This window comes from Lissotriton helveticus, chromosome 3_1 (genome assembly GCF_964261635.1).
Source record: "Lissotriton helveticus chromosome 3_1, aLisHel1.1, whole genome shotgun sequence".
Classification (NCBI taxonomy): domain Eukaryota; kingdom Metazoa; phylum Chordata; class Amphibia; order Caudata; family Salamandridae; genus Lissotriton; species Lissotriton helveticus.
The window spans coordinates 1,041,159,863-1,041,174,561 of record NC_136061.1 but is presented as its reverse complement, the minus strand read 5'-3'; the positions used below and the strand labels follow the sequence as shown (position 1 = coordinate 1,041,174,561).

General features: G+C 42.9%; 1 protein-coding gene across 1 annotated transcript in view; it reads left to right on the top strand.

The window, feature by feature from the left end:
- The window catches only part of ERICH2 (glutamate rich 2), a 370,290-nt gene that overhangs the window by 86,332 nt on the left and 269,259 nt on the right, over positions 1–14,699 (top strand). Inside the window, exons 5-6 of the mRNA XM_078683840.1 lie at positions 1,102–1,150; positions 11,771–11,798. Coding sequence (XP_078539966.1) covers positions 1,102–1,150; positions 11,771–11,798 — 77 coding nt within the window. The remainder of the gene's footprint in view (positions 1–1,101; positions 1,151–11,770; positions 11,799–14,699) is intronic.

The window sequence follows — 14,699 nt, the reverse complement described above, 5'->3', positions numbered from 1 at the left end:
TCCAATTCCCTGACCTCCTATGCTTGCTCAAGGACAACATCTCGATCCTGCCTTAATCCAGAATAGTTCAGCTCTGAAGAGGAGGGATGATCTTCACTGCTTCCTCTCACCTGTAAAGTTGAAAGCCTGGTCCTTAAGAATGTAGGGTGTATGCACTTAAATATTTCAGATCCAAATTTGACCAGACCTGCTGCTTAAAATAACTCAACTGGGAAGCAGTATGAGAACAGCTAGTTAACATTTTCTTTTTGCAGCACTAAAAAAGGAGAATCATTATTTCTTACTTGAATGAGTGAGGGCAGATCTTTTATCTACATACTTGGAAGATACAGGAATCATGATGCCTTCTTGCAAAAACAACCTTTTTAACTTTACCAAACAGCTCAAAATGCCTGATTATATTTTTGTTTTGAAATGATGCTAGTGTGCATCAATTTGAGAAAATGTTGCAGATGCGCCAATTAATGTTTCTGCTCCACGTTGTTTTGGCATGTATTAAACTTGTACTCACCAAGTCTAAATGTTTCTATGATACTATGTGAAAAACTGTTTTGTTACTGAACATCTCCTTACTCGTTAGGCTGATTGATGTACATGCTTTATTATCTAGTTATTCTCCGCATTGTATAAGGCCAAATAATTATTTGCAATTCCATGTGTTATTTTCAAGATATTGATAGATTTTAATCAACCAAAGGTTAATTTTTGGTAGCTGTCAAGAATATAACTTGCATTATGTAGATATTTTCACTGCTCAAATATTTTATTTAGCAAGAACAACCAACATCATATCTTTGGTTCATCTATTGATCACCTTTTGTAGACTTGATCACAAATAAAACAGCTGAAGCAACAAGCCATAATGATCTGTTTCTTGTATCCATCACACTTGTAAAATTCCTGGAATTTTGGTTTCTGAGACACCTTCACTGGGAGTGAGGTCTTGTAGCTTGCTTTATAAATGCATGTGCCCATCTTGGAAATGTCCAAGACTGCCATGTGGGTCAGTATGTTTTTTTGCAAGCATTCATTTCTATGTTCATATTCTTTATAATTGGTGACAAAATATGTTCACACAATCAATATTTACTTTTTCTGCAGGGATCAAGGGACTGGCAAAAAGGAAAACTTCAGGTGTTGGGGGGAAAAGGTATGGTATTTATCTCACTACCTTCTCCAGTCCCCATAAAAGTGTATTATTTTCATTTTAAATTGTGATATCTTCATCTGATAATGGTCAGTAGCTCTATATCTTTGACATGTAATGTATTACTGTTTTGTTTTGGTATTTTCTTTTAGCAGTTTTTATTGTTTTAGATTAAATCATTAATATTTATAATCCAGCAATTTTACTTCACGAATAACATAAGAATCCCTGTGCAGATACTTATAGCAGTGTGTTACTCATGGTGCGTCAGTGGGAAGGCACTCTGCCTAATTAGCAGCATCGGGAGGAGTAGGGCAGTTGTGCATCTTATATTTATGGACTCTTGCAGACTGCTTAGAAATCATTTTATATGCATTTGCTCAAAGGATTCAGCCTTTCATACAAAGAAGACACCACCACTCCCATATGCAATTCACCATTTTAATGACAACAAGGGTTTTAGGGATCTCCGTGTTCGTCAGGACGATATGCCCCACGACCAAACAAAATACATTTAAAAGCCATTCATAGTCATAGAACACAGACCGTTTGAACGTATGTCACTCTGGTAAGCCCACCATAACAAAATTACAATGTAAACAAATGCATGGCAATTAATCTCCTAACCTCGAAATATAGTTATATTCCTAAAGATACATATACATTTGATTTGTGCTTTATAAAGGCCATGTTAGCCAGGTAAACAGTGATTTTATGAGATTCAAGCACTGATGATAGAAGGTTGCAGAAATTGCTAGAAAATAAAGAGGCACCACCTACATTACCCAACAGAGAAAAATGCTGTACAAGGAAATGTAATCGTCACTACCATGAGGGTGTTATTCAACTAAAATGTATTGCGTGATATTCACAATCAATTCAGATTTTGCAACATGTAATATTATAAAAAGGTAATTAACTTTTCAAGATGGAGCTTGTGGATAAACCATAAATATACAAATTAGGATCAAGGTAATACTACAAAACCAATTTTATATGTGTGCACGTGTATCTTTTCATTTTTTACAATTTATTCACTTACCCATATGTATATTTGGTAATCCTATGCATTTTATCATTTTAATTAATAAGAATATTTTTCATGTATTTGTATATATACTTACTGTTCCAACCTTTTACCTATTCTATTTAAATATTTTAATTTATTATTATATACAGAGGTGCATGTGTCGAAAAATATAGTAATCAGTGTCAATTGCCAGAAAGAACTTATAGTTAGGACTGTATTTCCATAGCAAATAATTTTTTTGGGTTTGTCAGTAACTTTGGTGCCATTTGATGAATTTTAACACAAGTTTCCAAACAAAGGTTCATCCACGTTAGCTCGATCCTGGGAACGTTTGAGCGTGATCCGTGAAGTAAAAAGGCTGAAAAATATAATTGGTGTTTCCAAAACACAATTTCCCCATACAATTTCCAAAGCAAGTGTAGACAGGCAATATGACTGCGGGCCTTTTACATTTTGTTCTTCTGACCATTTGACAAAGCCACCACATCTGCCTTACTTAAAATGACACTCTTTATGTTGTTAATTTACATTAAAAAATCTCAGAAATTACATGAAAAAAACAAAGGTTAAAGTGGTTATAGTGATGTTATAGTTAGGTGAAAATGTCAGTAAAAAGTAACATTTTAAATGAAAAAATAACCACTGAAATCTACCATTTACAGTTAGCTTGCGTACCTATAACTTGAGCCCTTGCCAGGTACTGCTTATGACCCCACCTATTACAACACTAATGACATGTTATCCAGTATTATGGGTGTCTTTCATAGATTCACATGCCTGAATCATTCCCCGTCGGAATGGGAGTCCCCGGTACATAAATAAAGTAATGTCCTATAGACATATAGAGAATAGAAGGCCTAAAGGCCTCACATTAGTAACATATCCATGTCCTTTTGTAAAAAGTACCAAACTCTAGAAAAGAGCCAATCAGCTGTCACCTCCCTCTAGAACCCTCCTGGCAGGAGCCTCAGTCCCTCAGATGTTCTACCGCATGTTGTGCTAAGGGAGTCTCCCCTGAGCTCTGCTCAGGTTTGTTTCTTCACAGCTTTTTCCTCAGCATTTTGGAATATTTTCCTGTTTTTTCCTCCAGTAAAAGCTATACACTATGGCTGACACTCCAAAGAAGGGTCTCTTTAGGGCCTGTGGCTCTTGTGGCAAGAAAAGGCTACACATTGATGATCAACATAAGGACTGCCTTTACTGCTTATACCCAGATCATACTGCTAAGGACTGCATGGTATGTCGAACCTTTTCAACTAAGACCCTTAAAGATAGAGAAGGACACCTTCTAATCTGGCTCCAAAGGCTTAAGGATAGAGATAACTTGGATTCCTCTGAGGAGAGTGAGGGTTCTTCTGTCTCCTCAAGATTATCTCTGAAAAGACCAAGGGTGGCTTCCCCTGGCACCTTGGACACTCCTCAAAAGAAGACATCGAAAAAGTCTTCAGAGGCTATGTCAAAAACAGCTTCTGAGAAAGAGGTTCACACTTTCATGAAGCCTGCACCGTCGACGACGACAATATCGTCGACGACATCTTCAGCGATGAAGAAAGCAGTGTCTCCTGCTTATGTGTCTGTGTCGACGACGACGGTCTCGACGAAGGCATCGTCGTCATTATCATCATCGACGACGACGACTCCGTCGTCATCAGCGGGTAAGACTTTATCATCTATAATAGTTATCAAGAGATCGTCGTCGACGCCTAAGATCCCGTCGACAATAGCCTCGCCGACGACAGCGTCAACGACGAGATCATCACCGTCGCCATCGACACTGTCGACGAAGGCCTCGTCGTTGAAGACACCGCGACGAAGGCGCCATTGACGAAGACACCGTCGACGGCAGGAACATCTATACCGTCGACGACAGCTTCATCGGCTATGGCAACAGTCGACGATCTCACCGTCGACGGTGATTGATTCTGGCTTCCAAACAGCTTCTGTGCGTCTAAAGATCACCAGAAAGACGCTTGCGCCGGAGTTAACTTCTCCTAGCCGTGTGCAACTTTTACCACCAGCATGTCTCCTTCAAAATGAGGATTCTGATGACGGGGATATGTTCCAGATGGCAACTAGCCCCTCAGAACTGCATGTCAAATGCCAGAGCTCAGATGAGGATGATGTTCAGGAAGAGGTAGTTCATCTACCACCTACACCTATGGTCTGTCTTCCAGCATCCCTAGTTACGGATCTGCGTTACCTCATCCAGGGTTACAAGCAGAGGTTCCCAGAATCTCCGGCTCCTCCAACTACCACGGCAGCTCCATCACCAAGACCGGGACCCCCACCCTTAACCATTCAAAAGGAACGGGTGGATTTGCCAGATCCTCAATCTTCTGATGAAGAAGAAGAGGAGGAACAGCGAGAAGAAGGTGAATTGCAGGACGATCAATCTGTCCATGAGGAAGGGGAGGATTACGTCATACCTTCGCCAGCATCTCCAGTGCCTGCAACCTCAGATTCTCCGCCGGTTGAGATCGGCGGTTTCCATAATGTGGTGGAAAGGGCCGCTAAACGCTTCCAAATTATTATGGATTCCCATGAACAGGACTGTTTCCTGTACGAATTCAAGGAACCTCTCAAAAAATCAACGAGGTCAATTCCTATTATTGAATATCATTGGACACAGGGGGTTCAGATAATGCAGAATCCCGCCTCTGTTTCGCCAGTGATCCCTCGATTGGACAAAAAGCACAAAGCTCCAACCACGGCACCGGCTTGTCTTACAGGTCATCCTAAACCGGATTCGGTGGTGACGCAGGCGGCCCAAAAGAGCTCCAGAAATCCTTCATCTCCTTTATCGGCTCCACCTGATAAAGAGGGAAGAAAGTTAGACAACATTGGGAAACGGTTTTCCTCAATGTCAGCAATGACCGTCAAGGCAGCAAATGCCCTAGCGCTTCTTGGGCGTTATAATAGGCAATTGTGGGCAGATATAGCCCCTCACCTGTCCGAATAACCTGACGCGTCCAAGGAGGATGTAAAGAAAATTCTACTGGAGGGTGAAACATCAGCATAGGAGATTATAGTCTGTGCAATGGACGTCGCTATGACAGGATTCCGCCAACTGGCTGGAGCAGCGGTTTTGAGGCGCCAAGGATGGCTGAAAGCAACCTCATTCCGTCCTGAGGTGCAGACAAAGATTTTGGATATGCCATATGACGGCCAACTATTATTTGGCACCAAAATTGACGAGGCTCTGCAAAATATAAAAAAAGACACTGATACTGCGAGAGCCTTGGGCACACTTCAATATAAAAATCAGTCCTTTCGGGGAAACAGAGGAAGAGGTCAATCTTCCTACAAAGCAAGTTTTCAATACAGGTCCTCTTATTCTTCCAACCAGAGTAGACCACAGTACCAGCAACGCCAGCAGCAACAAAGCCAACAATCCTCATATGGAAAGTCGTCCTTTTGAGGTAGAGGACAAAGGAGAAACAACGGACGAAGACAATGACTTGTTTATTCAGCCAGTCCAAACCTCTTCTCACTTATTAAAAATTGAAGGAAAAATTACCCATTTTCTGCAAAATTGGAAGATAATTACTACGGACCGTTGGGTCCTTCAATTAATACAATTCGGCCAATCTATGGAATTTATACGCACCCCTCCTCAAACTCCGCCTCGCCCAATGCATCACAAAAACCTGCGGCTGCTTCGACGACAAATCTCTGTTATGCTACAGAAAGGAGCAATAGAGAAGGTACCTCCATCCCAAAGGGGGAAAGGATTTTATTCCTGTTTCTTTTTGATCCAGAAAAAAGAAAGAAAATGGAGGCCGATCCTAGATCTCAGGGCCCTCAACAAATTCCTGAAGAAGCAGTCGTTTCGCATGCTAACGATCCAGGAGGTCTTACATCTTTACGGAGGAAGGAGATTTCATGGCGTCACTAGACTTGCAGGACGCATACTTCCATATACCAATTCACAGGAATCGCAAAAAATACTTGAGATTTGCAGTAGCGGGCAGGCATTTCCAGTTCTGCGTCCTGCCCTTTGGACTCAAGTCTGCGCCCCGCATCTTCACGAAATGTCTTTCGCCAGTGGCGGCATATCTCAGACAGCGGCGTCATCAAGTCTTTCCATATCTGGACGACTGGCTGATAAAGGCACCGTCCTTCGAAGACGCGTCCAGGTCCTCCAACGCCTGTCTAAGTCGCTTCAATTGCCTGGGTCTCACGCTCAACCAGGACAAATTGGCCCCAAGACCTTCTCAAACCATCAATTTCCTGGGTGCAACCTTGGACACACGTTCTGCAAAAGCGTTCCCATCTCAGGAGAGGAAAAACAAACTCCTAGCTCTGGCGTCTGGAGTAGCCTCGAAAAGAGTGTTGACGGTCCGCCTCTTCAAATCCCTTTTGGGGATGATGTCATCGTGCATCCTTTTGATCCCTCGCTGTCGTCTACGGATGCGTCCTCTGCAAGAGGCACTCTCGAGGCAGTGGATTAAATGCGCAGGGTCATTCGACGACCGCATAAAGGTGACTTCTCAGATGGTCAGAGCTTTGCGATGGTGGATGTCATCACGAAACCTGTCTCAAGGATTGACATTCCTGCTTCCATCGGCTCCTCATATCATCACAACAGACGCCTCCTTAGAAGGTTGGGGAGCCTTCCTACAGGAACTGCAGATAAGTGGAAAATGGTGAGCTGCAGAGAAAAAACTCCATATCAATCTGCTCGATCCTACCAAGGATCAAAAACTCCCTGGTGCTCGTCAGGACAGACAACACTACGACGATGCACTACCTCAACAAACAGGGAGGGACGCGCTCACTGACACTCTCTCGTGAGTCACAGAAAATCTGGAACTGGCTAATAACTAACAATGTAGCCCTACGGGCGGAATATGTCCCAGGCATGGACAATGTACTTGCCGACTCGTTGAGCAGGCAGAAAACATCACCTCACGAGTGGGATATAGATCGGAAGATCCTCAACCAAATCTTCTCCAGATGGGGCACGCCACAGATCGATCTCTTTGCTACGAGGATCAACGCCAAATGCCCATACTTCGCAAGTTGGCATCCCCAGTCAGGGTCTCTAGGGAATGTATTATCCATCGCATGGCGCAATGTCTTTGCGTACGCCTTTCTGCCATTCCCGATGCTTCCCAGAGTCCTCAGGAAGATGAAAGTGGAGCCTTGCACTCTCATTCTAATAGCCCCAACTTGGCCAAGACAGCATTGGTTCACAAAACTCCACTGTCTATCCCTGAAACCGCCTATCCGTCTGAAGCAGTGTCCGTCTCTGCTCACTATGAACAACCGGCAAGTTCAACATCCGGATCTGAAATCTCTCAAGTTAGCCGCCTGGCTCCTGAGTTCCGAGAATGTCGAAATTTGAATATTACGCAGGACTGTAGAGACATCCTCGCCAGAGCACGAGCGGATAGCACCACCAAAACGTATTCCCTGAAATGGAAGAGGTTTTGTGTTTGGTGTATAGGTCAAGGGATACAACCTTTCTCTTCCTCACCGGAACAAGTTTTACCTTACCTGTTACATCTGGCGAAGTCGGGCCTAGCCCATTCTTCCATTAAAGTCCACTTGGCTGATATATCCCGTTATAAGAGATCTTCAGCGGGTCCATCCCTCTGGTCAAACAGGTTGATCAAACAATTTTTGAAGGGATTATACAGGTCTTTCCCTCCAGTAAGGATGTTGCCACCTACCTGGCGTCTGAAGGTAGTTCTTAATCAGCTCATGAAGCATCCATTCGAGCCGGTACACAGAGCTGAATTGAAATACATCTCTTGGAAGACAGCGCTCCTTCTTGCGCTCACTTCTGCAAGGAGGGTGAGTGAACTGCAGGCATTTACAATTCAGGATCCTTTTCTGCCATTTAAAAATGACAGGGTGATTCTGAGGACCAATCCGAAGTTTATCCCAAAAGTTCCGTCTGATTTCCACCTTAATGAGCCTGTGGTTTTGCGTTCCTTCTTCCCAAATCCCAGTACAGCTGCAGAGAGATCGTTGCATTCTTTGGACCTCAAGCAATGCTTAAAATTTTACATCGATAAGACAAAAGCATTCAGGAAATCAAACCAGCTATTCATAGCTTACAGCAGACCTAGGAAGGGTCTCCCACTTTCTAAACAGAGTATCTCAAGCTGGATTTCTGCAGCCATTTTCTGTCATGAACAAGCAGGACAGCCACTACGCTCTAAGGTGCGAGCCCACTCCACAAGAGCTATGTCCACTTCTATGGCGCTCTTTGCAGGGGTGCCATTCATTGACATTTGCAGAGCGGCAACATTGAAGTCGCCACATACCTTCACTAGGCATTACTGCCTGGACACAGAGCTTATGAAGGATGCAGCAGTGGGACAAGCATTACTACGCCATCTATTTCACGGTGGTGAGCCTTCTTTCATCCCTCCATCCTTCTCTTGTATGCACATTTCTTTACTGATACTTGTGGTTGGCGTCTATGGGCTGTTACTAGTCGCTTGATATGTTATTATCTAATGACTTGTAATTACTGTACCATCCGAAATGTGCTCTCTGCATTGCTTGCTACTCTGATTCAGGCATGTGAATCTATGAAAGACACCCATAATACTGGATAAGAAATGTGTTACTTACCTGTAACTGCAGTTATCCAGTATTGGTGTCTTTCATAGATTCACATGCAACCCTCCCGCCTCCCCTGGAAAGACTCGCCTAATTCTCTCAGTAACACGCCTACTTAGCTTAGTGCGTACGAAAATCTGATGGATTGAGGCTCCTGCCAGGAAAGGTTATAGAGGGAGGTGACAGCTTATTGGCTCTTTTCTAGAGTTTGGTCCTTTTTACAAAAGGACATGGATATGTTACTAATGTGAGGCCTTTAGGCCTTCTATTCTCTATATGTCTATAGGACATTACTTTATTTATGTACCGGGGACTCCCATTCCCACGACGGGGAATGATTCAGGCATGTGAATCTATGAAAGACACCAATACTGGATAACTGCAGTTACAGGTAAGTAACGCATTTCTTCTGTGACATCCTTGATAATATAATTGATGACAACTGAAATTACATCATTAATGATATAACTGTGCAAGGCATGAGTTAGTTACTTGAGCTAACTATAACTTTCAGTGTTTTTGTTTTGTTTAAAATGTTACGAGGGCTCCCAGTTTTCGGATTTTGCAGATAAATACAGACCGAAAACAATGTGTTTCGTGTCTGTATTTATTTTTGAAAATTGAAAAATACAGAGAATTGGGCTTCTTTTGAGTGCCTTTCCATACTGTCATTCATTAAGATGTCACAGGAAGTTACAAAATAGGATGAGATTAAATAACAACATATGTCAATGTCCATTTGTATTATAATGCCAATATTGACCTCTGGGTGTACTGTTATGGTCTATTTGGCTGCTTAATTTACTAAAGCATGACCGGCGTAAAAATGGGAGTGCATATTTATTAGTTAAATAAATGTGGAAATATACCATATTACAACTTTGCTTATTCACAGAACACAAAATAAATATGGATAAATATTGATAAGATGGCCAAAAAATAAATATATATATATATATATATCATCAATTATGTCATTTGAGATGTCATCAATGATGTAGTTTAACATGTCATGAGTGCTGTAATATGTAAGATTTGAAACAGAGCATGTCAAGTTTGTAAGTTATGGTTAGATCACTAAGGTGTTACTGGCGAATTTCATTTATTTTGGTTTTTGGACTTTCATTCTTAAGTAATTTCAACACCTAACTGTACCCTGCTGCTGTTTTTTTTTAAACTCTGGACACTAGGGCACTGTTGTCCAGTTCTCATTGTATTGCTCTGACCACTAAAACATGGTAATATTGGCTAAACCCCAGTAGGCATATTTAATTTGCCAGTAGGGGCACAGTACTTGGTGCAGGACAATACACCAACAGCAGGGAAGTTAAGTCACCTTTGGACTGTAGCATGTATTAAGCCATCCACAGGGATGGCTCGGATGACTAGCAAAACATGGCTTCAAGCTACAACTGTAGCCTGGTTCCTGCTGTTTAATAACCAAGCAGAGCTGCCAAAATAAACCCATTGTGGCAGGAAAAATGTCTACTTTTAAATGCTAAGTAGGCCACCGCCCCACAAGGCAAGGTGCCTAGTATTTAAAAGCAGAATATGTAAGGGTTAAATGTTCGCTTGCTTCTGAACTGACGAGCCTTTAAAAGCTAAATTAAGGGTGTAGGTGTTATGGCTTTTCCTATGAGAAAAGCTCAAATAAAATTAAAATTAGATTTTTGTAACTTTAGTTTGGAAAAAGCTATAGAGTCCACCCAACCACTGATTTTAATTTTTTACTAAAAACCATATTCAATGGTAACATTGGATGTTTGATAAACCCGAAGGAAATGCAACTTTTAGAAACCTATACTTTTCTTGTCTGAAACTACAAAAGACTAATTAGCATTAGCCTGTCTGAGCTGAGCTCCCGCCCAGTTCTTCACCCTTTGAGAAGGTGTGAAACTGCTTCCAGGGCAGGACTATTGCCTTAGGGCTTTTGGCAGGATGGCCCGGGTGTTAAGGAGGCATCTCATCCTATCTTAGAAAGGGCCATTGAAGAGGGCCCAGGAAATGTATTAATGTGAAAGTGGCAATGGGGAGGCCTGTCCAGTCATACTTTAATTTAAGGTGAGATGTGGGGAAGAGGGATCTTTCATTCCCAAAGTATTTGTGTCCGTGCGATTGCTATGTCTGTTGTCTGGTTTGTAAAGCGCAGCTGATGTGTGTAAAATGCTTTAACACTTTCCGGTCCTGTACTTGTTATAAAACATTGCTAAGTAATAATAATAATAAATTCATAAATGTAATAATAAAAAAACTAAATATACTTGGACGACAATGCTTTGGGTCAAGGACAGAGCTGACTCAAGACCAATTGTTCAGGTTAATTCAGCCAGGGAGCCCGGACAAACTTGCAAATTCTCACTATCTTAGGATAGAAGTTCTTCACAAAAAATATGTTGGTTTTGTTACCTTATGATCATTACAGGCAGTATCTGAGCTGCTTGAAAGGAAATTATGTGTAATTTGTTATAGAAAATTCATGCATGACCAGATAGAGCTTGTAATTCTGAACTTCACAGGTGAAGGGTCCTGCCAAAGGGATGTGGGTTGTTAAAAGTATAATATCAGTTATGAAGGAAAACTATTATCTTTAAATTATAATAATAACCATGTGAATATAGAATTGGATGAAAACATGAAATACAGTAAGAATGAGAAATGTAAGACCATTATCAAACGTTGTGGAAGCAGAAGTTTCGAAAACATGTATTGCTCACAGTGTAAGATGTGTATTGGAATTGTTAATGTAACCAGTATTATGTACTTGAAATGTGTAAGTGTTCTCTAGCCTGTTAGCAATCCTAAGCCAAGAGGGTCCAGGCTAAATGTACCACACGTAAGGGTGGGAGCAGAGTGTTTTAATGTAAAGTTGTTGTTTTCCAATTTCTTTAGCTTTATTCTTGACACAGTTATTAAAATATGTTAATGTACTACATGTCTATCTATCGGTAAAATACCAATGACAGCACAGACTACTGAATCACACATTCTAGTGTATAATTTTTTTCTTTGTATTTTAGAAGCTTCGCCAGTTAACACTCCCCCACGGTAAGTACAAATCATTTTCCACTATTTGCATAAAACAATATGTTTATGCAATGTTATCCTCCTGTTTCAAATGTACTAGAAATAATATTTTGGCATTTATGAGTCAATATTAGCCCATTGAATCCTAAAGGTGTTTTGAGGATTCTCAAATAACATGGGCATGACCTAGACTGAATCCTCTTCCTTCCAGAAGGATTCATGGTGCCATTTGTAGTGAAATAAATTAACTGATGGCATACACCTCTGTTGAATGGACAGCACTTCTCTTTATAAATATGCCTCTCCCCTGTATAAGGACCCCAAGCAGTGCAACTTGCATTTATGAATTACATTTGGAAGACACATTGGTAAAACCATAGAGCAGTGCACATAAAGCCAGAGCAAGAGCTGCGCTGATGATCAGTGAGACATGTATGTTCAGTGACAAACATGAACTAATCTATGGGGTTACAGAGATGATAATGCAGAAGGAAATTGATGTAAACGAAGACAGAAAGAGACCACTACAGAGAGAGCAGAACAATCTAAATTAAGTCAGAGGGAGAGTTAACATGCAACCACAGACACTTACTTTAATAATTCAGCAGCCAAATCGCCCTATGAGGACTGGAGAAAACATCGGAATGCTCTGGCTGTGATGCGAGTGTGAAATAGAGCTGTTTTAAAGACGCTGCAGCCGGGAATTCGAAAGTAACAGTGAAGTACCGGAAGAGCCAAGTCCAGCGCAAGATGGCCGTGCCTTGTTGCGAGGCTCAGTCAATGCGATCACGGTAACGATCTGGTTGTATAACGTGGCGGGATCTGCAAATGTCATCGCGGGACAAACAGGGCGTGCAGAGCTGCTCCTAAGGTACTGCAGAGAGACGTCGGAGGTGCTGAGAAACACAGTACCATTGTTTGCGATGAAGACCGCGATGTATTGGCACAAAATGGTGGCTCGGAATATCAGCGGCGGTCACTGGGGCCTTACAGCGTGATATGCAACAGCGGATAGCGACTTAAGACGCTCTTGAAAACCTGCTCCCCAATATCGGTGCCACTAATCACAATCCTGCTACTGGTAAGGAGGCTGTGGCAGATGGTCCCGTGCACACATATTGGAACTAGCCCATCCGCCACATAGATACTGGATCCCGGAGGCGCGAGAGGTCACTACGCAGAGCGCTCAAAAGTGGGGCATGTGTGGGGCGCACATTAACGGGCAGCCCTGCAACACATCTTAAATAGGAAGCTAGCATATTGGGGGTACTGAGGGTGCTGGAGTCTGCTGAGGAGATGGATTGCGCACGCAAGAGACCCTGCGGTAGGCGACGCTTTTGGCCAAGTGCCTCTATCTAGAATAACGACTCCAGTCGTGCACAGATTCCTACGCGGTGTTTCGGAACATCGTAGACCCCCCTCTACAGAACATACTTGCGGGATGCCTATTACCGGATGCCTTATCTGATGAAAGAACCCTCCCTTGCTCTGGCGACTCATTGTGTCTAAAGCACTACTCCTACGGATGGATATCTGTGAGCCCTGCTGAAGACTGTCTGGACCATAGCGGCGACTGTACAAAGCATGGTGAGGCAACATTTCCTGGCCCCACTGAGAACTCCATAGAGTCCCACCAACTTCCAGTTGTTCATCGTTGCTTTCTCTCTAGACTGGTGGTATCCAATAACGCGACAATGGGGAAGCCAGAGAAACAGCAATCCAAACTGTCGTTCGAGTCGAAAAGGCACACCAAGGGGGCGACGACACACTCTTACACTGAACTTGACAGCGAACCGATGACGTCCAGTGGCATGGAGCATGTGCCTGCAGAGCCTGCAGGACATAAATGGGAAATTGGATGCCATCATGCAAAGGGTTGACAACATGGCAGCTAAACTGGACAAGCATGGGGAGCGACTTGTGGAGGCCGAAACCAGAATTACTGCGGTGGAAGTTGAATCTCATGCCACGACCAAGAAATGCTCAGAAATGGAGAAGCTATTGGATGTTATTAAAAATAAAGCGGAGGATTTAGAAGCGAGATCCCGCCAGAATAACGTCCGTATCGCAGGTGTTCCGGAATCCACCAACACCGAGAGGATGGAAACATACATGGAGGAAATGATCCGCAGCATTTTTGGAGTGGAACACTTCTCGACAGTTCTACTGGTAGAGCGCGCACATAGATCCCTAGCCCCCAGGCCGAAGCCAGGTGCGACCCCACGACCCATTGTCGCCCGCATTCTTAACTACAGAGACCGGGACATTATTCTGAGGTTGGCGAGAGAGAAAGAAACGGAATATAAACTATCAGGGAAACGCTTTGGAGTTTTACCCGGATTTCACTGTAGCGGTCCAACTGGCGCGCAAAGAATACAACCCGGCAAAAAAGAAGCTACGTGAATTGGGGATCAAATATGCCATGCTCTACCCCACACGGCTGAAAGTGACGCACGAAGGCCGCACCACAATCCTCCAAACACTACAGGTGGCACAGGACTTTCTGAGGCGATTCAATCGCAGGCTCAAAGAAAAGAACCGCGATGAGCAAAACCAGATTCGGACTGAACGGTTTCCGGTGTGGTAAGAAGCGCAGCTTTTCTGAGCTCCAAGACTGGTAAGATATATGGGCGACATGTTGTTAAGACAATGAACTACTGACACTCTCAGGCTGCAACGCAGACCCATACACCTCAGAGACATTCGGAGCATCCACTCCAAATTGACATTATTCACTCTGTCTACTGCCAAGTATACACTGGAATGCACTAGTAACTGACATTGGGGTATCTATGTGGCTCTGGCGGTTAAATTTGTGAATAGAGATGACGCCTACACTGGATGATACACCCCTTTCTATTACATAGCGCTCACTGCATTGCTTTTGGCTATGATAAATACATGGGTGGTGCTGTACGGATA